A 24,712-nucleotide genomic window follows, 5' to 3' on the forward strand; every position below is an offset into this window, starting at 1 on the left:
GCAATTTTTCTTTGTAAATGACATGTTATTCACATGTGAGTTGATTTTATATATGCCTGGTTATATCTATTGTGAATCCTATTGCCCAAGGGACCGGTACCCAGCTTGCAAAAGTTATTATTCATCTATTTTAGTAGTCTGAGGTTTTAAAGCAATATGTGTCCTGTATAAATGTCTTAAACTTCAATCCCATTAAAAGCAAAAACAAAAATCAGTAAAATAGATGGTTAATTCTTTAAACTTATATCCTCTTTAAAATAAAAGCTTTTAACGACTATTTTTTCCTACAAATCATGTTTCAAAAATTATACTCTAAGTGTCTTGCCCCTGAAAAAATGGAATGTGAGCTGAACGCTCTGGATAGGAATTGCAGTTGACCACCTGACCTTTGCCCCACGGGGTCTTTGGTGCACTCTAGCCGTTACTGAACATCAGCTTTGTGTTGATCACTGGACTACTTGTACTAGGTGTAATGTTCCAGGCAACAGTAGGGTTTGCTTAAGATTTAAGACAATGAAATTCTTTGTTAAAAAGAAAAAAAAAATCCAGCCTAGATCTTACTGGTCTTCAGTTACCTCATTTCTATAATAGGGACAATATTAATTTATATTTCTCTAGGATGTTTCTGGTGAAGATCAAATGTGTTGATGTATAAAGAAGTACTTATAAACATTCAACCAAGAAATACTGTTGGAATATCAAAAATAAACCATGTTTTAAGGACCCTAGAGTGAGCATCTCAGTTGAAGTTGGCTGTTTTTTTTTTCAGAATTGCTTTTACAGAAATATTATTTCGTATTAGTTTCTAAAATTTTTCTCATTTTCCAAAATAAAGCTTAATATCAGATGTTTATTATAGAAAATATGAAAAATATATTAAAAAAATGACAGAGTCTTCTGTCTTCTGATACCGCCACTTTGAGTTAATTACTGTTAGCATTTTGATGAATATTAGTTATGTGTCCTCACCTGAAGGAAAGGACCCCTTCAGGTGAGTGAATTTGGGCCACCAACTCCAACCCCACTGTCAGCTGCTGGTACAAGGGGACAGATTGAAATTGGAGGAAGGTCAGAAATCTTCAAAACCAGAAGCAGCAGATGTCCTAACTGTCCCGAAACCTCTTTATATTTATATCCACGTTTGCGGCCAAAGAAGCTGGCAGTGGCATTATGGGCTCAGGGTGCGTTTCTGGACACTGCTCACTTCTGCTTCTCTTCAGTCTGCATCAGGCTAATCATTATGCAATTCTAATTAGAATATTTTAAACACTCTTCAGAGCGACGTTTTTCCAAACACTGTGTAATCAGGTGAGGGACACCTGCTTGCGAGTCTGAGCGTGATGGTCTCTCCCAGTGAATTCTGTCTCACATCCTGCTGAGTACTCAGGTTCAATTACTGGAAGGTTAGATTTCTCTCCTCGACCCCCACCCCTACTCCGCCCTTCCCCTCCCTCCCTTTCCCCGTCCTCAGGGGAAGGGGAATAAATGGTCAACCCCAGAAGGGTGTGCAGTCCGGGGAGCGGGGAGCGCAGCCCGTAGACCCGAGCGCCGGGCCATCGCTGGGAACCCCTCCCTCTCCCCGCGCCGCCTCCAGCGCGAGTGACAACGCGCCCTCCAGGCTCGGGAGCAGCCGCGTGCGGAACAATCCCGGGCAGGGCTCGCCTCGCTGGTGACATCACTGCCGAAGATACTCCCCGCTCTCTCAGTGCCTTCCTTCACGAGGCGTCCGTCCGTCCGTTTGTCCGTTTCCTCCCATCCGCTGCTGGAGAGGGCTCAGCGCTGCCGGGGACAGAGCCGGGCACCGAGGAGCGACAGGACCCGGAGGAGGAGGGAGAGCAAAGGCAGCGAGGGAAGGAGGACCCCGGCAGGCGACAGCATGAAATTCAGCCCAGCGCACTACTTGCTGCCTCTCCTGCCGGCGCTGGTCCTCAGCACCAGGTGAGTCCAGGAGCGTGAGTGACCTGAGCCAACGGGCGCTGTGGGTAGGGGTAAGTTGGTCCTACCGCAGGTCACCTGTCAGGGCCAAGGACAGGCACTTCAGCTCTTTGCATCTCCCACCTAAGTTAAAGGATATCTCTGTGGTTCGGGCTCTCAGATCCTTCCCGGAGAATAGAGCCCTTTTCTAGTTATCCTAGTCCTTAGAGAAAGTCTGTGTTCTTACCGGCAAGGGAACCAAGAGCTTTCCCTTTCAAAGAAAATATGTTTCCCTCCAGCCCTAGTAGGAGCAAACAGATAACAGGCAGTAATACCAAAATTAAGGAAATGGAGAGACAAGGAGGAAATTGTCACCAGGCAGTGTATTTATATTAGAGCTGACTTAATAGCCACAGAGCGTACTTACCTCCTTCAAGTGTGTCTGATTTTAAGGTAGGAGAATAATCCTGGAAGATAGTAAACCTTGTACAAAAGTTCCTGGACTCATGAAATGGCCTGTTTTAAGGTCTTGAGGAAGCTTAGTGGTAGGCATTTTCATGTGGCTGTCCTATGAACAGGTCTAATTAGAGAACACACAAGGCGATTAAAAGTTAGAAGGCACTCTCAGTGTGCTGATGCAGAGACCCTAGTCAGAAACAATTAAGTACTGTACTTCATCACTGGGCACTGATGGGACTTTAAGCCCCAGCACAGAGAAGCTATTTTTAGTGGAGGTTTAAAATGCAATGGTTGAAAAGAGTTTTGTGACTCCCCACTGTTGATCAAGTCCCAAAGTTGGTGATGGGCTTGCATTCTTCTTCCTCAAGAGAAGCACAAAGGTGGTCTGTTTCATTGCCCGGGACTGAGCCTTTATTCTGTATGCTCTTAACATCATATTGGCAGCAACCTCTTTCCCTTGGCTACTAGAAAATAAAATAACCCTCACAGCAAGAGCTTCGTTTCAAATCTATGTGAATGGAAACATTATCTGATTGTTCATCTGATGGAAAATGAAGGGAAACAGGGTAATATCAAATTCTGAAATTAAGAATGAAAAAAAACTCATTATCTATAAAAATGAGGCAGTAAAATTCTGGATTCCATTTCTAATTTACACATCCTCTTTCAGGTTCTTGTAACCAGACTTTCCTTTTAGAATGAAGACTGTTTGATTTAGCCTTAATCACTGATGAACTTAGTCTTTCCTTGCAGACAAAGCCAGGTGACTTTCCCACAATAAAACAGAATATGAGGTGTGTGTATATATATATATATATATTTTTTTTTTTTTCTTTTCTCTAAAGGTTGTTTGTCACTTCAGTACACAACATGCAGATGGTTTTAAAATCACTTTGCTTCCCAGAATTACAGTAACTTGCTCCAATTACAGAACCCATTTTAATATTTGTGGTTAGCTTTAAATGACTCAGTGCAAATTGTACATCAGTTATTTTTTTTAAGCGTCTTGCCACTTACACTGAACTCTTGTGTTGTAGTTTAATAATTGTAATTTCTAGAAAAGGGAAATTCTCAAAGTTGGACACTCAACTAGATGCCTGTCATCATATGCATAAAATAATAAATATTTAAACAATAGAAACCCTGCCCACAATGATTTTTAAAGACATTGAAAACCCCTAGTGTTCCAAAAGTACATTTGCTTTTTAAGGATGCCATAATTTAAGTGAGTCAGGAAGCTGTATAGTCTCTAGCTTCTGAAGTTTTAGTGTTGGTTACATAATGCAAAGAGCCATTATCTTTCTTTTGATGGAATGGTTAATTTTTATTAGAATAAAATTTTAAAATAATCAACATTTATTACAACAGAAATTAAAATTAGTCATTCCTAGTTTATTTTAGATATGAAACTTCTGCAGTGTTTTTTGTGTAAAACCTATGTCAGGTCTTTAAATTTTCCTTCCTGCAAACTCAACAGAAAGAGCAAGCTGGGCTTAAAAAAAGTGAAACTTTTGATAACCAGTGGCCTGTCTTGTTGTGATTGTTGTGTAGAAATTTATTTTATTGGATATTCAGATTACTTTGTGACAGCAGATTTGACAGTGAATATGGTACTATCAATATGTCATTTTGCAAGAAGAGATTATGTTTTAGTGGTTTCTATCACAAGGCCATTCTCTGTAATATTTAAGGGTTCTTGTAGGCAATGGTTAACGTGCAGGTTAGAACCTAAACTAAACAGGTTTGTAAGAACAGTTGCATTAGTGGAGGTGAGTTTATTGTCCTGCTGAGAAAAATTGTAGCTCAGCCATGAGCACCTGGGGCAATGGGCTTTCTAGCCAAAGACTTGTTAGTTTCTTAGTCAGTGGTCTTGTATGTGAAGCAAGTGGCATTTCACATGCTTAGGTTATGTTGAAAGCATTAGCACAGGATGGCAGTTGCTAGATATTCTTATATAGCCTTTGGATGTTATCACTTTTATTGTCAAATCTTTTCAAAGTGTGACGAATGTGGATCTGTGGCTCTTCATGCAAAAGAAACCTATGTATTTGTTTCAACATCTCTTTCTCTGGGCAAAGCTCTTAAATACCATACTATTATATTTCCAAGAGGCCTAAAGTTCAGTTGTTTTATAGTAAAGGGATGTGTTCAGCAAAACACATGCTGCAAGTAGGGAAAGATCATTATTATATAATAGTTTCTCTCCACAAGGATGAAAACCCTAAAACGATTTCACCTTTTAAATAGGAATTTTTGGATAGCTGTTTTTGTTTGCTCTTCATCTTTACATCTTTATAACAACTTTAGATGCTAAAGCCTCAAAATGCCATAATTTTCACCATAGTGAACAACACTGATGCCCCTCAAGTAAAGTGAGTTACTTTATTTGTCCTGAAAAAAAGTTAAATGTTCGCCATGAACAACAACCAAGAATTGTCCTCTATTTCACTGGTAAGCCCCATAGAGTTAAAAAGAGCCATTTAATTTTCTGTACATTGTCTCTCCTGTTTATAAAGTTCATGTAAATTCAAAACAGCAAGTTAATGTTATGAATAATGAAGCTAATGCAGAAACCCATTTAACCTGTGCACAAATAAATGTGGTCAAAGAAAGCAAACATATATTGGTTTAATAGCTTTAGAGTAGAATGACTGTACTTTTTAAATAGCTTCATTCTGTAGAAGTATTAAATTGCTATTCCAAGGCATCCAGCAATTCACTTCAGAAAGAGGTAGTATAGGTATTGAAGAGTAGGGTGAAAAAAATCTTTAGAAGTTCTTGGTGAAAAGGGACCCATGGAGTGCTGGGGAAGGCTTGTGCTTTAGTCTGCTGAACCTCTGTTCCTTTATGCTGTGATTCTACTCTTGATGCCTTTGGTTTATTGAGTTTTAAATGACTTAATGGGGAGAGAAACATGGCAGGGGAGAAGTGAAGGTCTACTGACTTCTGGTGGTTTTCCATCAAGCAAGAACTTTAAGCAGATGGTCGCTTATAGTCCTCACAATAGGAATCACCTTAGAGGTCTCTCCTGGGCCCTCTGATCAGCAGTCACACCACATGTTTACTCTGGAATCTATTTTTAGATGATACTGTATATTGAAGATGCTCCAGGCTCTCATTTGCTCTGTACCTAAATCTAACCTCAGAATCAAGTTGATGTATAGGACAAAGACTTAGAATCACAATTAAAACACAATAAGCAGCTTAAAAAAAAAAAAACAACAAACAACTTAAGCAAATAAATTTTTGCAGTCTTCCTTGAACCTCCCCCAAGTTGATATGAGATAATGTGGGTTTATTCTCCCAAGGCCTACACAGAGTGAGTCTTGCCACACATACCTTTATATGACCCTACGTACATTCCTTTGTGATAAGAATTACACACTTCTGTGTAATCGAATTGGAGACAGGTCTTTTCTAGGCTAAGACAGTATTAATAAGCAAATGTTTCTGACTTTTCAGATTTTAATTCTGGACCCTAGTTGCCTATTTCCAATAGCAATTTTTAAAATTACTTATTAGGGGATTTCTTTATGGATTAAATTTATTTCCCTCATGACTAATAAGTGACCCCTCCAACATTTATGATATGACCACAATTGTCCCAGACCAAACTCCATGTGATTCAAAAGAAGGAATATGACCTACCTACCAGGAAGCAAAAATCATTGAAACCACTGAGGGGTATGTGCTAACAATACTGTGTTTTCTCAAGTGTGTGGTATGGGTGCTCACAAGCCTGTTTTGACTGACTTCTATAGGAAATCCCTTTAATGAATAGGGCTAAATCATTTAACCTGATTCAACATATTTAATACTGAGTTTTCTTCTCTGGAAAAGCAAACAAGTCCATTTGAGCTTCATAACCTTCAGATGTCTTTGATGTTTTCATTATCACACATTAAAAGTGTGTCTGCAGTGTGCCAGTCATTGCATATGGCATCAGGACAATAAGATATTTAGTTCCAGATGCGTGTCCTCCTAACCCAGTCATGCACAGAAATTGTTACGGGTAAGACCAAATTGGATAAATAACAACAAGCATTTTGAAGTTCTAGATACAAATAGAGAAGAGAGTGAATAATGATAGTGGAGGAGTATCAGAAGTAACTTCCACTTTGAAGACAGTGAGGGAAGTAATATATTTTAATTTTAAAACTTGAGTATCCTGCAGCACTTGCTAACTGTGTGATGTTAGGTGAATTTCTTACCTCTCTATCTAGTTATCTCATGTAGAAAATAGGACTACTTATAGAAACTACCTGAGCAGTAAGGACTGAATGAGTTTATTTAGAAAAATTGGCCAATATTTCTTAGAACAGAGTAAGTGATCAACAGGGACTAGGCTGTGTAGGTAATACTATGTTTTAATTATTTTCACAAACTTTTTGTATCTATGATTGATCAGGACATATCAAAATAAATGAAAACTTGGATACAAGTCAATTGAATGGCAGAATATGAACAAGAGTCACAGTCCTCATTTAAAAGTAGGAAAATATTGGCAAAGAAGAGAGAAGCAGTAGCAGAAGTAATGAGGATTACCTCGTTACTAGGCTGCTTCTTTCAAAAGTGTTTTGGTGGCAAAGTGCCTGGATGGTGCAGCGCACTTTGGCAAACCCCATGAAAAACTATAGTTTATAATTTATCGTACAGAATATGTTTTAGCACAAAAGTACATATTTAGCTACTTGTATATCTGTTTAAAATTTAGTTGTATATATAGCACATCCATCATATCAAATCAAAGCCATGAGCATCAATAAAAAGACGCTTTGAAACTACATAAGAAGGATTGATGTAAAAGGTTAAACAACTTTATTTTCTACTTTTCAATTGATTTCATAATCTGCTGACAATCTATGAAATACAGTTTCTTCTCTTAATTTTTCTAAATATATAACAGATTTTTTTCTACTGAGAACAATTTGAAAACCAGTGATACAGAAGAAACACAACTATGTCTTAAGAGTCATCACATGAGTTATTCCCTAAGCTTTTTGAAAATGACTTTAGAGACCATCTAGTTTCAACTAGTTTGCACATATTTCATCATAACGTTTTCATAGTTTTGCCAAGAAATTCTGACCACTAAATGAAAAAAATTTTTTTTTTGCCATAGATTATTGTGTGTTTGTGAATGTGTGATGTCTATTAATCTAGTGAATCCTGGAAAAGGGTATGATTTGCTGCTGTGGGGAGATAATAAGGCATAGATTATTGTTAAATCTGCATCAAAGAAAGGACACACGTTTACTGGGATGTCTACGAACTTTGCTTCATAATTATAGGAAGCAAAAAATCTAAACTATCACATTCAGATGCAATCTGAAGGTCAACCAAGTAAACAGTGTGCTCTGAGAATGCTTTCATAAACACTGGGAGGCGTCATTATACCATAGGTAGTGATTGCATTGCAATTATGTCTGACTTGTTTGGTGTTGCTTTCGAGTGTTTTAATCTCTTTGAGTGTACTTTAAAGAGTTTGTTATTGGGAAACATACTGTGAATATAAGGTTGTGTTCTATTCTAAAGCCCTTCACTTTAGAGATGAGAAAACTGAGGTCCAAAGTGACAGACTCCTCTAAGGCTGCAGAAGGAAACCAGAACAAGGATCCAACATTTACCCCAATACCCAGTAATCAAGCTATATTTGTATAGTTGGTCCCTACAATATTATCTAGAACTATTGTAGTTATTGTGAAGTTACTCTAAAACAAATTCTCTGCGCACGTATACTCATGGTGGAACAACAGGCTTTAGTCAAAGGAAATTACAGCAATGGGGAGTTGTTTGTTTGCCTATATTCAGTTGTTTTTGGAAGAGTGAGATGGCTTAAAAAGAGATCCAGGTCATTTTCAAAACCCAGAGTAGTCATTAATGAGTTCTCACCTTGGTACACAGTTTACTTCTCAGGCAATACACCTCTAATAGTTCCTGTTGATTTTTCCGTTCTATTGTGAAGGTGATATTGTTGATGTCTTTGGGATCTTTTCATTGAATCTAGTTCCAATAAACATAGTTCCTAGCTAGGCATTTGCTTTTATATTCCTTACCTATCAAACCTATGCTGTTACTCTGTGGTATTGTTCAATGGGAAACATACTCAACTATCCTACAATGAATAGTTCCCAGATATGTTCGCATGGAAATTTATGGTGAGCTTTAACACTCCATCTGGTGTTACCTGTCTCTACATTTTCATCATAGCCAGTGAGCAACTTATATAGCATTTTTAGGGTCAGACATACATATTTGTCTTTGGATAGGTTTCTTAACCATTCAGACTTTAATTTCTCATCTATAAAATGGAGAATAATACTGTCTGTCATTTAGGGCATTTAGGATTAAAGAAAATGTACTTAAGTGCTATTTCAGTGCGTATAGCTGTATAGCTGTGTTCCGTAGTCTTTAAGAGATCCTAAGACATGTTAGCTATTAGTATCGATAGAGAGTACAATTTAGCGTGTTGATTTTATATTGGACACCTCAAGCAACCAACATTTAATTATTTTATCAAAATTCAAAATAAATTCCTTAAATGAATTGATTTGTATAGCCAAAACATGAAAAACATTTATTTCCTAAGATTTTGCTGTGGGTAGGCAGGGAGGAATTGAGCCCAGTGATTAATCCTTGGGGGAAAAATGGAACAAAAACATGCAATGACTTGCTGCCCTCCAAAATTGTCCTTGCATCTGAGCTAAGGTATTGCTAGGAGCTATTGCAGATTCTGGATCAGCCTTCATCTCCTATCCTTATAGAAGATGTGACTTCCTCCAGCCTATTCTCCAGAGGATTATTAGGGTTTCTAATTTCCTGTCCTTCCAACTAATATTCAAAATACTCTGAGCAGAAGCACTTAGTGAGCAAGGTTTACAAGAATTATTTGCCCTGTCACATGGGTTAAATCCAAAGAATGTGAACTCAGACTTTGGAATAGCCCCACTAGCTACTTGACTTAATGTCAATTAACAACTCTTAGCCACATTTTCCTATCAGTAAAAAAGGTGATAATAATGCTCCTCTGATTTAAGAGTATTTAATAAGATAATGTGTATAAAGAATAGTGTCTAGAACAGAGAAATTCAATGTATTTTCAGTCTTATCTGACTGAAGGGGATTAGAGCAATTTTACCCTACCAGAGTGTACTTTCATTTCAGAAAGAGCGGTCCCTAATAAATACACACCTGATGCTGGTGTGTGCAAGACAGAGGTATTGGTGAAGAGATTTTAGAGTTCAACCCCATCTTCCCTTATCACAGATGATAAAACTGGATGGAAACTTTATTTTCCTTAGGAGTTCATGAGGATGATTTGAGACCAAAGTAAAAGCCAATTCTGGATTGTCCTATAACCAATCTCAGTTAGCAACACTGATTTAAACACCTGTAACATCCTCAAGAAAAAAATAAGGGAAACCAGTATGACCTGTCCTAGGTTCTATTTGGGGTCTGAAAGCTCCAAATTATGTTGCTAATAGTTAAACATTAAATATAGTTATTAAATTATATTACCATAATATATTAATGCCTTTAAAGGAAGTTCATGTTTCAAGTTTACCTGAGGATGATGGAACCAAAGAGATCTATCTTAAACTAGGATAACATAACAGCAACAAGCCTTTTTGACAAATTGAGGGCTCTGGATTCTAATAATTCAGTGTTCTCACATGGGGTAAGGTTGCTCCTGACCTCTGCGGAATGGTGAAGGGGCTGGAATGGAAAAGGGAAACAAGAAACTTAGCATACTAAGACTGAATGTGGTATGCGTGGACAAAGATGGTAGGAGTGAACAAGAAAGTCCTCTATCATGTAAGCCTTCCTGTTTTCATTGTTTTTGTTTGTTTGTTACTGTTTTTTCAATGCTCTTCTCTAATGCTTACAGTCATTCATTGGTTGTCTTTGCAGTAAACTAAGCCATTAACATTGGGCAGGGAAGGGGGCAAAAAAAAAGATTCTGAATTGTAAAAGAAACAAGACAATGCATGAGAAATTGAAGTGACGTGTTGGCAAGAAGCAAATATGGTTGAGGAAGCTTTATATTGTTGAGAGCATGTAGCTTTTCCCTTCAGATGCCACAAAGTGAAATGTGAGCTCATTCTACAGATAAGTTCATATGAAAATGGGGGCATACTTTTTCTGACACTACAATTTAGAAAAATATTGAAAAGCATCAAATCCTTTTTGTAGTAGTATGTGTCTTTATTTCAATTGGTAATTTTATACAACATGTAAGTTATAGTTTCAGCCAATAACTAATTAATTCCCTGGCAGTGTTCTAGGTGCTTACTTTGTTACTTAACCCTTCCTTGCAACTGATTTTACTTATATACCTTTATCAGGAGGGAGGCTGAGTTTTAGACACATTAAATGATTAACCTACATTCTCCCAACTAGAAAGTGGTTAGATTCTAACCCCTTCATTCTGAGAATTGCTTTATGAATGAATTTATAGCACTGCCATAGAATTCAATTTCTGTATAAATACACAATGAAGAAAAATAATATGTGATATGCAAATAAGAATGCCAAACTAAACCATTTTGACAAATAACTGTTTTCATGAAGTAGGACAGGCTACAATAAAAATATTCTTAAAATTACACCTGAAACTTATATGTCATGTACCCGATATACCTCAATTAGAATATATTAAAAATTAAAAGATACAAATGATCTGATATTAAGAAATCAATTCTTAAATCAGCCCAAGAAATTCATTAGTTTGAAGACCAAATTGAAGCCTTTATAATAAACACAGAAGTTTGCCAGCTAACATTCCTATTTCCATGTAGAAAACATGTCTTCAGGCAACTTAGTGGCTCAGTCAGTTGAACATATGACTCTTGATTTCTGCTTGGGTCATCATTCCAGGTTGGTGGGATCGAGCTCCACTCTTGGGTTCAGTGCTGAATGTGGAGCCTCCTGAAGATTCTCTCTTGCTCTTGCTCTCTCTCTTACCCCCTCTAATCCTCCCCAAGTTCTGGGGAGTTCTAACTCCCCAAAGTTCATGTACTCTGTCTCTAAAATAATAATAAAAACATGTCTTCAGATCAGTGTTTCTCAAAGTATACCCCTTAGTGTACCTAAATTAGAGTACCCTGGGATGCCTGTAAAAAGGCACCTTCCTGGTCGCTGCCTAGACATACTAGATTAGATCCCCTAAGGAAAGGAGGAGGGGGCCAAGGAATTTTTGTTTTAACCTGGACCTCAGATGCTTCCCATGTACTTGAGAGCTTGGAAAGCGCTGCTCCACTATTTGAGAACTATAGAGTCTCGAACACCTTGCCATCTTCAGCAGTAACACCGTGTGCGCATTGCAGCTGAAATCAGGGTGATGGAAATATGGTGATACTTTGCCAAAAACCAAAAAACAAAACACAAAAAACCTGCCTATTTTTACATGGATATAAATTTAAACTTTTTTATGCTGATTTATTTTTGAGAGAAAGAGACAGAGTGTGAGCAGGGGGAGGGGCAGAGAGAGAGGGAGACGCGGAATCCAAAGCAGGCTCCAGGCTCTGCGCTGTTAGCACAGAGCCCGATGTGGGGCTCGAAGCCACAAACCGCGAGAACATGACCTGAGCTGAAGTCTGACACTTAACCATCTAAGCCACCCAGGCACCCCTACATGTATATAAATAAGTGAATATCTTGGTATCAGCCAAGTTACATGAAAATGGTTCTCTGCCTCATTAAAAAAAAATGCAAAGGGCTGAAAAGAGCTGAGAAAATAGTCAAACTAAATGATATAAAACTGTATTACATGGATACAAGGAATACACTCTATTTAGAATGTCCTGGAGAGTGAGGTAAAATCTTAGAAACTCTGAAAAGAATGAAGCTTTAACTGTATCTCCTGTCGTCCTGTGTTGATCTTTTCAAGTTCTATGACAAAGATGCACTGAAAACCAGGACCTACATGTAAGGCTGTGCAAATCCTTACTGTTTTTTACTTGGTGCAGGAAATTAGAGTTTTTCAGATGAAGTAGAAGTAATATTCAGCCTGACAAAAAAGGTTTTGAACCCCCCCCACACACACACATGCTACATTAAATGTACATGTACATGTACACACATGTACATTTCTGGATTAAGCAGAATGTACAGCTATGCTAGCCATATTGTGGCAGTTCTTTTCCACTCTACAGTTTCAGTTCTGGAATAACAAAGGAATCAAAAGATGGTATAATACGTAATAGCTCATAATCACAGAAAACCTTAAACCAAGTTAAGCCTCATAATAAATTTGTGAGGTGGTTCCTGATGTTGCCTTCAGTTTATATATGTGGAAACTAAGGCACCTAGGGGTTAGGTTACCTGCCCAAGGTTATAAGCCCATAAGTGGATTCTGAATTCAAAGGACAAATAGCACTAGAGCCCATGCTCTTAATTACTATGCTACAGCGCCTCCTAGCGTGTGATGTAAAGCACTGGAATGAGCCAGTGTCGGCTTGCATCCCTCTCCTGTGTGGCTTCTGATTTATATAGTGAGAAAAGGAAAGAAAAATGTAGCGTGCTCTGAGGTATCCCCAAAGCTCACAACTAAAGTTCTAACTAAAATAATGTATGGTGTATTTTGCTTTCATCGTGAAAGAAAATAATAATATTTGTGTGATGTTGCCTTTGCTTGTGGATGTTGTTTTCCAAAGTCAAAACCATTGAACTACAATGTTCTATTGCCTGGCTCCAGATGGCACTTGAATTTTCACTATGGAGCTGGTGGGAATCAGACTGACCTAATTGCAGCACCTTCTACCTGTGTGATCCCAGGTAGCTGTCTCAACTTCTCAGACTCATAATTTTATTTTTAACATTTATAACAGTGGTTAAAGGTTGTTTACATGTGAGAATTGTGCTACACAGTTCTCTAGGGTAACTTTACTTAATGCTTTTCCATACTTAACCTTCCATGAAGGTATTTGGTAGATGAGAGCATTAAGGATTAGAGAAGTTAATACCTTTAAAGTTACTAAAAGGTAGAAGTGGAATTTGAACCTGTGATTTAAAAGGCTTAAGCTTTAAGGTCTGGATTCTCAGACAAAAAGAGTTTTAACCCTGAAATTTCGTGGCGTCTGGCTTTGGGAAGTATCTCAGAAACAATGCTGTTGAGAACCTAACGCAAAAAGGGGACTGTGTTATACACATGGATACCTGAGCTACAGGATTCAGTGCCCTGTTTGTATGCAAACCCTCACAATATCCCCATCTCATAAATAGTATCCCCTTTTGTTTTAAAGCTGTGAGAAAGCAACAGTCTCATCATTTGAACGTTGTCTGTCTTGAAGGCTGACCTGATAATAAGTCAGATTTTCCTTACGAGTTTAAGTGTGATGTTTCACTGGAACTACACTTCCATGGGTAGTCAGAAGATGGCACTGTGAAGTATAAAGTACAGCACAAGCATATCTCTGTTGTAGATTCAACCTCTTTATATACTGACACATCTCAAAATTGATACCTGAAAAAATGACTTGATTTCATATCAAAATCATTAACAGATACATGTATGTATATATAAGTCTAGGTATGGATGTACCTGTATATATGCATATGTATAACATGCTTTATAATATAGTACATATTACATATAATTTTAATTATAAAACATAGGTATTTTAAAGTTTTATGAAAACATATTCTTAAAAATAGGAATTGGGAGCACACTGATGTTAGCTTAGTTCCATTCATCATTGTAGTAATTCCTATATATCCACTTTTCTCCTTGAGAATAGACCTGAAAGTTGGAGAATGTACCCATTTCCCCTATATACTCTTTTTATTCAAGTGCCCTATTAAAAGGATTCTCAAGGATCGACTTGAAGGGGAGTAGGCATCCTGTGAAGAAGGTCTACCTGACACATTTATACTATTTAAATTTTAACTTTCATACATGTTCATACATTTTCACATCACCCTGTGTAGCGATTAGTAACAACCCCTTTTTTTTTTAATTTTTTTTTTCAACGTTTATTTATTTTTGGGACAGAGAGAGACAGAGCATGAACGGGGGAGGGGCAGAGAGAGAGGGAGACACAGTATCGGAAACAGGCTCCAGGCTCTGAGCCATCAGCCCAGAGCCCGACGCGGGGCTCGAACTCACGGACCGCGAGATCGTGACCTGGCTGAAGTCGGACGCTTAACCGACTGCGCCACCCAGGCGCCCCAGTAACAACCCCTTTTTATGAAAATGAGGAGACCATTACTAGTGACAGTAAGAGGCCCAGACCTGTGGCTTTGGTACTACTTTTGCAGCAGCAGAGCCAGCGTCTGGTGAGAACCTGCTTTCTGGTCACATGGGTTATATCCCTACGGGATGGAGAGCACGGCAAGAGGACACATGTGGTGCTTCTTATTTATTTATTATTCTAAAATTATTTATTCATTTATTTATTTTTAATTTACATCCAAGTTAATTAGCATGTAGTACAATAATGTTTTGAGGAGTAGATTCCAGTGATTCATCTGCTATGTATAATACCCAGTGCTTATCCCAACAAGTGTCTTCTTTAATGCCCTTTACCCATTTAGCCCATCCCCCACCCACAGCCTCTACAGCAAGCCTCAGTCCTCTGTATTTAAGAGTCTTACATTTTGTCCCCCTCCCTGTTTTTATATTCTTTTTTCTTCCCTTCCCTTCTGTTCATCTGTTTTATATCTTAAATTCCTCATACGAGTGAAGTCATATGATATTTGTCTTTCTCTGACTGACTTTGCTTTGCAAAGTACCCTCTAGTTCCATCCATGTTGTTGCAAATGGCATATACTACATCATCTTTAACCATTCATCCATCGATGGACATTTGGGCTCTTTCCATACTTTAGCTATTGTTGATAGCACTGCTATAAACATTGGGGTGCATGTGCCTCTTTGAAACAGCATACCTGTATCCCTTGAATATATACCTAGTAGTGCAATTGCTGAGTCATAGGGTAGTTCTATTTTTAACTTTTTGAGGACTCTCCATGCTGTTTTCTAGAGTGGCTGCACCAGTTTGCATTCCCACCAACAGTGCAAGAGAGTTCCTCTTTCTCTGCATCTTTACCAACATCTGTTGTTTCCTGAGTTATTAATTTTAGCCATTCTAACTGGTGTGAGGTGGTATCTCATTGTGGTTTTAATTTGTATTTCCCTGATGATGAGTGATGTTGAGCATTTTTTCATGTGTCTGTTAGCCATCTGAATGTCTTCTTTGAAAAAGTGTCTATTCATGTCTTTTGCCCATTTCTTCACTGGACTATTTTATTTATTTATTTATTTATTTATTTATTTATTTGGTGCTGACTTTGATAAGTTCTTCATAGATTTTGGATACTAACCCTTTAACTGATAGGTCATTTGCAAATATCTTCTCCCATTCTGTCGGTTGCGTTTTAGTTTTGCAGATTGTGTTTCTCCACTATACAGAAGCTTTTTATCTTGATGAGGTCCCAAGAGTTCATTTTTGCTTTTGTTTCCCTTGCTTTCGGAGGTGTGAGTAGTAAGTTGCTGTGGCTGAGGTGAGTAGTAAGTTGCTGTGGCCGAGGTCAAAGAGGTTTTTGCCTGCTTTCTCCTCTAGGATTTTTTTTTAATGTTTATTTATTTTGAGAGAGAGAGAGACAAAGCACAAGCAGGGGAGGAGCAGAGACAGAGAGGGAGACACAAAATCTGAGGCAGGCTCCAGGCTCTGAGCTGTCAGCACAGAGCTTGACACAGGGCTCGAACTCACAAGCTGTAAGATCATGACCTGAGCTGAAGTTGGATGCTCAAACGACTGAGCCACCCAGGCGCACCTCTCCTCTAGGATTTTGATGGCTTCCTATCCTACGTTTAGGTCTTTCATCCATTTTGAGTTTATTTTTATGTATGGTATAAGAAAGTGGTCCAGATTCATTATTCTGCATGTCGCTGTCTAGTTTTCCCAACACCATTTGCTGAAGAGACTGTCTTTATTCCATTGGATGTTCTTTTCCTGCTTTGTCAAAGATTAGTTGACCATAGGTTTGTGGGCATTTCTTTTTATAAGGGCACTAATCTCATCATGAGGGCTCTACCCTTGTAAACTAATTACCTCTCCTGATTCCATCTCAGTAAGGGTTAGGGTTTCAGTATATGAATTTTGGGAGAACCCAGACATACAGTCTATAACATGCCTGTTGGCTAGGAAGGGAAAGGACAGAGTCTGGTAGCTAAGAATACTCCCAGTTTTCATTTTTGGAAGATGAAGCAAAGGTGACCAGCCTAGTAGGATTAAAGAAGGTGGTACATATGTGGTATTTGATATATATATGTATGTGTGTATATGTATATATATGTATATGTATATATATGTGTATATGTATATGTATATATATACATATGTGTATATATATACACATATATGTATATGTATATGTATATGTGTATATATATATATATTTTTTTTAATACATGGTTTTGGTCCTATTATCTGTGTATCTTTCATAAATCAATGTGAGTACATCCCTGTAAACCTTACCACTTTAATGAGCTAAGATTCAGTTTCTTGGTATGTATCAGAAAACTGCAAATTACAATGCCTTATACAAAACATACATTTATTTCTCTTACATAAGATATGCATACAGGTAGGAAATTACAGGGTGGTTGATTCTCCATCATCAGCAAGCAGGTTGTATTATCCCTTGCATGGGTCTGAGGTACTTTTATCTTCATCAACTCCTTCCCCCAAGTATAAATGTGTATATATAGATGTTTGTGTGTGTGTGTGTGTGTGTGTGTGTAATTTATGTGTGTGTATATATATGTATATATATATGTATGTTTTGTAACTGTTATAAAAATGAGTATATTAATATACTTAAATCTAAAAGTTCATTTTTAATTTTTTTATAGTTTTTTTTTTATTTCAACTCCAGTATACTGGAGTATATATAGTGTGCTATTCATCACAGTAAGTGTATTCTTTAATTCCTATCACCTATTTCACCCATCTCCCCATCCACCTCCTTTCCCATAACCATCAGTTTGTTCTCTATAGTTAAGAGTCTGTTTCTTGGTTTGTCTCTCTTTCTTTTCCTTTGCTCATTTGTTTTGTGTCTTAAATTCCACATATGAGTGAAATCATATATTTATCTTTCTCTGATTTATTTTGCTTACAATTATACTTTCTAGCTCAATCCATGTTGTTGTAAATGGCAAGATTTCATTCTTTTTTATGGCTGAATAATATCCCTTATATGTCTACCACTTCTTCTTTATCTGTTCATCAGTCGATGAATGCTTGGGCTTCTTCCATGATTTGGCTGTTGTAAACAATGCTGCTAAAAACACAGAGATACATATATCCTTTCAAATTATGTTTTTATATTCTTTTGGTAAGTACCCAGTAGTGTGATGACTGGATCATAGGATACGTCTATTTTTAACTTTTTGAGGAACCTCCTTACCGTTTTCCATAGTGGCTTCACCAGTTTGCATTCCCACCAACAGTGCAACAGAGTTCCTTTTTCTCCATATTCTCTCCAAAACTTGTTGTCTCTTGAGTTTTTTATTTTAGCCACTCTGGAAGGTGTGAGGTGATATCTCATTGTGGTTTAGAGTTGCATTTCCCTGATGATGAGTGATATTGAGCATCTTTTCATGTGTCTGTTGGTCATCGGTATGTCTTCTTTGGAGCAATGTCTATTCATGTCTTCTCATTTTTTTTTAATGTTTATTTATTTCTGAGACAGGGACAGAGCATGAGTGGAGGAGGGGCAGGGAGAGAAAGGGAGACACAGAATCTGAAGCAGGCTCCAGGCTCTGAGCTGTCAGCACAGTTCCCAACGTTGGGCTTGAACTCACAAACCGTGAGATCATGACCTGAGCTGAAGTCGGTCACTTAACCGACTGAGCCACCCAGGCACCCCAGTGTCTTCTCATTTTTAATGATAGTTTTTAGGGGTTTCCTGGTGTTGAGTTGTACAAGGTCTTTATATATTTTGGATTCTAACCCTTTATCACCTATGTCCTTTGCAAATACCTTCTCCCATTACAAAGGTTGTCTTTTAGTTTTATTGATTCTTTTTCTGTGCAGCATGTTATTGCAATGTAATCCCAATAGTTTATTTTTGCTTTTATTCCCCTTGCCTCAGGAGACATTATCTAGAAAAATGTTGTTACAGTCAATGTCAGAGAAATGACTGCCTGTTCTCCCTTCTAAGATTTTTATGGTTACAGGTCTCACTTTTAGGTGTTTAATCCATTTTCAGTTTATTTTTATGTATGATATAAGAAAGTGGTTCAGTTTCATTCTTTTGCATGTAGCTGTCCGCTTTAGGCTTTTACTTTAAAATAAATTTTAAAATGTTTGTGGGTCCCTAAGAATGTTGTGGATCCTCAGCACTGGGTCCACTGTGCCTAATGGCCAAGTTGGCCCTGTCAGTAGGGACCCTGTCTCTTTCCAGCTCTCTGTTCTCCTGAAGCCCTTGCCATCATGATCCAAGAGAATTTAATAGAATAGCTGTATTCAACTAAAAGGGAAGCTGGGATTTGCAGTCTTTTTACCTGGGCTGTATGTTCAGGTAAAAATCAGGGTTTTGGTACTAAGTGACAAAAGGATAATGGAAGCTCTATTCACATTAGCTTTGTCTTTCCTTTGAACTGCTTTTCCAATTCTTTGCTAGGTAAATGCTTCCCATTACCCCCAAATGTTTTCTCTTTTCATTACATTGAAATAGAAGCTAGATGTCTCCCATTAGAAATTACTTTAAAAATGGCAAATTTCCTGAATGAGAGTCATTGTTTTAGTTTATAGATAAAAGCTTCTATCAGTGGGATATAAACTAAGAGGTGGAGACCAAAGTAGGACATAGTTGCAGCTTAAAGAGGGGTATTTTTAATTAATTATTTTGTGTGACTCCTATATATTACCAAGAATAAAATAGTATCAGCAAATGGTTGCATCTTGCATTTAGTACCAGTTTTCTGAAGGTGACCAAGTTAAAGGCAAGGTTCACATGTATTTTATGGCCTTATACTGTGGTTTATATATCACAAGTACTTAAATATGTGTTTAAATGCTCTATCTAAATAATTGGAAGTAGATGCTTTGCTTCAGTGTTTTTTTTCTTAAACTTTGTCTTTTTTGTATGTGTGTTCCACCCTCAGATGGAACGATAATACGATCTAGGTAATTTTTTAATTTTTAAGTAAATGATGCAATTATTTTTTAAGGAATTATGTTTCGATTTTATGTTACCAGGAACTGCCATTTTTTTAAATTTGTACCCTTGCAAAGATCCTTCCCTAAGGAAGAAAAGCTAAAGAAATTTCTCTGTACAGTTTTGCCCAGTTGGAATAGGGATGACATGATTATGGTAACACAGTGACTGAAATAATGGATCTTGGATACTAGGCTGAGTAGGGAGGGAAGTGAAGCCAAGACAGTGCTGGAAACAAAGGCAGAGACCAAGGATCTAGATATCTCCATAGGCTCACTGAAGGACGTGGTGGTAGTCACAAGCTGAGAAAGCAAACAGGAGAGGTGGCCATATATCAGTAGTACAAACCTTAAGAACCTTCTTAGAATCATAACATTTCAGACCTCCGTGGGTCTTTCTACCCAGCCCTTTCTTTTTCTGAATCTATAAATTTAGGCTTCTAGAAATCAAGTAACTTACCAAAAGAGATGGAACTGTTTAATAGTGTACTCAAGACATAGGGGAAAAAATGCATGTTTTTATTGGCAATCCAGCATCAGTATTTCATAAAAATTGAGAACTTTATCATAATCTTGAGCTCACCTGACCATTGTAAAGCATCCTGAAAAAAAATATAAACAAATATTTATGGTGGCTTTTGTTTCAGATATCTATAATGTTCTGTAACATGAGTGTAAATGGTTAAAAAAAAAAACTTCAGTGACTTTGAATTCTTGGTTCCCTTCTAACACTTGCCACTAAGTTTAACACTAGTTTGTATATAAAAAATATAACTTGGCTTGTCAAAATGGGTCTTTTACTTTCTGGTGCTAATGCTTTCTCCTATCTGGCATAGTTTTACTCTGCTTTGGTTTTCTTTATTATCTTAATAAAATAGATGGTGATGTTTTTTTAAACATGATTTTCTTTCAATTTCTGGAGACAAGCTAATACCACAAACTTCTTTTAAGAGAATGAAAATTATATTGGCTGACAAATAGCAAAACAACCAAATAACCAAAATGAAGCATGTTTGCCTGCTTTTGAATTCATAAAAGATTTGACTATATCTGAATAAAAAAACCTACACATGAAAAACAGTCTTATAGAGTTATAAGATGGCTAGTTGTAATCCTGTAGCAATCATTGGTTAAGTTTTATTTCTTAGGATCAGTATAGCAAGTAAAACAAAGTAATGGATGAGACTTGTTTGGGGGCCAACAACTATGTCTTAAAGTACTTTCAGATATTAAGAAAATAAAAATTTATCAATAGCCACTTTTAGATCCTGCTCCTTCATGACTGCCTCATTAAATTAAAAATGTACATTTTTTAAAATATACTCAGGACCTATGTAATACAAGACCCATATGGTTTTGTCTGTGGCTCTTCTCTGTTCTTTATCCCTTACGGTGACACCAAGTTGCAGGGCCAGCATTTGGACCCGGCCCTCACTCTGAACTCTAAGTTGTATCCTGGAAGATCAGTGGATGAATCCCATTAGTACCAAACAAAAGGTAAATTCTGGCAGAAATGTGTGATTTTCTCTTTCAAGAAATCACCAGCATTTGCCTACCTGCAACCTTTCAGATGCTGAATGCACAGAGTGTTTATCCCAAAGAAGTGATGAAAAGGTGATAGTCTAGGAAAATAAGAGCTGCTAGACAGAATGCTAAGTGGAAAACCAAGTGGAATGGAATTGATTTAGTGTTTTGATGTGTGTAAGCATAGTATATTTTATAAATATCATCAGGATTCTCTGGCTGTGTTTTGTAATAAGCCCATTGGGTTGGGGGGCAGAGGGGAGGGTGCACAGGCCCTTGGAAAATAGAATGTTTTAAAGATAAAGAGTGACTACAGTGCCTATAAACAGATGCCTGTGATGCATCACTAGTGTTGAGCTTGAGTTTGTGGAACAGAATGGATTGGTGGAAGAGAATTCCTTCATTGAATACAGACACTATTTCTGGTTTGTTGTTGTTGTTTCCTGGCAATAAAAAAGACATACAAGACAAACTGGCAGAAAGAGGGAGATTAGTCGTTGGTGATGATGAGTCCCTTATTCCTCATCTGTAGTGAAGCAAAGTATAGTGACATGAGAAGAAGGAATTCAGAGTAAGTGTGCTTGCTTTATAAGTAGTCTCCACGTTTCAGCGGAGCTCAGACGGTAGCTGGACAGAGCTGCAGCAGAATGAGGGAGGCGTGTGGGAGTACCGGCCACAAGCACATAACAAGATCAGGCCCTGCCTCTCTCCAGCCCAACTCCCCACTGGATGATTAGGAATTTCATTTTGTGGGGGATGATATGGTATCCTCTTTATAGGGAGCCTACTGAATTTATGCTGTTTATGTAGAGAAAATGATTAACATAATTCTGTGGTTAGGTTTTGAGGGTGTTTTTTTTTATTCTCTCGATGATGAGGCAATGAGATTATGACAACACAGCAGTATTATATGAAACTAATTACCGGGAGCATTTTTTAAAGAATTCTCCCTACTGGTGTTGGAATAAGCAATACCGTTGGAATAAGCCCCTCAGATGAAAACAGCCCTGTTGGAATGTGTAGCTCAGGGAAAGCCAAGTTCATAAAACCAAGGACTGGATAGGACAGTCTTAGGCTAATTAGAGATGAACATAAAAGCTCACTTCTCATATGACTTTAGGTCAGGAGTCCCAAAGAGGAGAGTGAATGAACTATTAATAAGACCAAAAGTTGTAGCAAATAATCATTGTTACTAAGACTTTTCTGCTGATTTGAGCTGTGAGTGCCTGCAAGTGAAGGATGCTGGGAGATGTTACTTGCTGTTCCCAAATTTCTGGGCAAAGACTAAAGCCAGGAAAACAGTCATAATTTTTTTTTTTTTTTTTTTTTTGGTAAATTCACCCAATTGACCCAGGGCCTCTCTTACAGGGGTTGCACATTCATCCAGAGATTCCCCACCCCCCACCCTGCCCTGGAGTACCTTATGGAATCATATACTGTGCCCAGTAGCCCAGGATGTGTGTGGTAAGAGGATAGAAGTGGGTGGTTATGCTGTAGGGGCTACATCTTCCATAATTTACTCTCCTCCTTCTGGAGAGGTTCAGTTTCTCTGAGCTATAAAGGATACTTTTGAGAACCAGCAAGAGGAATAATTTGACAACTGGTTGGTTTAATAGCAAAGAAGGTTATGCAAACTAATGTAATTAATATTTACTAATTAATGTATACTAGGAACCTGATGAATGCCAGGAAATAACATTAAGTGCTTGGCAGCCCAGATGCATAAGAAAGACATCCTTTGGGGAACGGGCGGGACATCAAATGTCCAAACAGGAGCATAAAGATACCCACCTCTGGGAATGGAGAGGAGAGAGCTGTGGAAGATGTCGGAGAAATCAGTGTCTTTTCTTTGGGTTTCAACACCTAGAGGGACATTTTCAGGAACAGTTTTTGCTCAGGAAAATAAATTCTAGGAATATTCAAACCATGCCTTATAAGCAGAACAGTGAGAAGGGAAAATAGACGGTCAGTTTGCCCATCTTCCATACTTAAAAAAAAATATCCCCTTTTTTGGTTATGGAAATCTGGATTAAAGTTTGTCACGTAAATGAATCTTATGTAACTTGAATAGCCCCCAGAAAATTCTACATTAAGTGTTTATATATAACCAGTGTATTATCACTATATACAAACACATTTTTATAGTTTTCAAATATGACTACGACATTTTACTCGGTTCACAAAGAAATGAGACAGATTTGTCTGTGAGTAGGCACTACATACATAAGCATGAGATATCTTCAGCTTTGTATGAAATTGTATACACTTGATCTTAGCCAAAAGTCCGAGAAGCGATTGAAATTGTATACTAACTGTACAAGTCTTGCCTGTATGAGATGGGAGATCCTGATCTCTGAGGATATGGGTGGCCCAAAAAGTCCTCAAGTTTAAGTTTCCGTGTCCATAAAAGAAGGATAGGATTAGAATGCCTCAAACAGAGGAGATAAGATAAGGAGTCCATGTCCTGGGAAGCTGACAGGATATTAATTCAGTTCAACATCCAACATTGTAGCATGTGGAAGAAGCAACATAGTGTAATGGAATTCAGAGGCTGTGGAGGGTCTTCTCGGTGCCTGGTCCAGCTTCTCTCTACTAGGAGTTCCACTGTTTACCAATTACTGTTTTGGCTCCCAACGCTAACAAATGCTTATCTCCACAAAAATGCTCATAAGCACAATGAGATTCTTCCCCTAAACCTGAGTTTTATTCACCCTGTCATTCAGCAACACCCTCTCACATTTCTAGCCTCCCCAGTAGTGTTCCTTCCCTTTCCCCTGAGTATTACGTATTTTCTCTCCTCTCTTATATATTAATTTGGCCTCATCCCTACCACTGGATAATATGCAACTTCTCCTTTCATGAAGCGGCTGACCCTGGTCTCTCACTCCAAGGTCAACAACCATGTGTCTAACATGCAGGTAAAAACAGAATGCAACCTGCCTCAAGGTAAGTCTGTGGTGCAGTTTGTGCCCCGGAGCTCTCCTAGGGACCGGGTGAAACTAGTCTCTTGCTGGAACCACTTCCGTGTGGAACATTTTTGTCCTGTTATGTTTTCTTTTCAAATTTTGAAAATCTTTACTCATCCAGGTAAATCACTGCCAAAGGGCGCCCCTCTTAGGCTTCATTTTTAGGAAAACTGACCTGAGACAGATTGAGCTACTTGGGTTTGAATCCCAATCTCCCACATTACTAGTTATGTGACCTAGGATGAGCTATTGAAAATTCCATATGTAGATATTTCATTTGAATAGGGCAAATAACCAATCTCGAAGACTGGATGTGAAGAATAATGGATAACAGATTTAAAACACCTGGAACTTCTGTATGCTTATTGTATGCTACTTCTCTTCCATTAGTTATGGAAGTGAATGTAAAGCCTAAAGCTATTTCCATGGAAAGTGAGGTTTTCTGGAATATGAAATCCTGTGACCCCTCAAGGTGGAATAAGCCGTGTGCTGCAATTCCTGCTCCAGAGTTGTATGGTCTTCTTTTCTTTTTCTGAGTTTGGTAAGTTCTTGTTGCTATATATATGATACTTTTCTCACATCATCCTTCCAAACACAAAATACAGTTTTTAAAAATCATGTTTTCTGTGTTCTAAATTGAAATGTGTAAATGAAGTCTTATTTGAAAAAGGCAGTTGCCTGTCC

At 37.8% G+C, this 24,712-nt stretch overlaps 1 protein-coding gene across 1 annotated transcript in view; it reads left to right on the forward strand.

The window, feature by feature from the left end:
* The first annotated feature begins 1,696 nt into the window (after positions 1-1,696).
* LUZP2 (leucine zipper protein 2) overlaps positions 1,697-24,712 on the forward strand; it is a 509,386-nt gene continuing 486,370 nt past the window's right edge. Inside the window, exon 1 of the mRNA XM_047876647.1 lies at positions 1,697-1,938. Within this exon, the coding sequence (XP_047732603.1) occupies positions 1,877-1,938 (62 nt within the window). The 5' untranslated portion in view covers positions 1,697-1,876. The remainder of the gene's footprint in view (positions 1,939-24,712) is intronic.

The sequence above is a fragment of the Prionailurus viverrinus genome, chromosome D1 (assembly GCF_022837055.1).
Source record: "Prionailurus viverrinus isolate Anna chromosome D1, UM_Priviv_1.0, whole genome shotgun sequence".
NCBI lineage: Eukaryota > Metazoa > Chordata > Mammalia > Carnivora > Felidae > Prionailurus > Prionailurus viverrinus.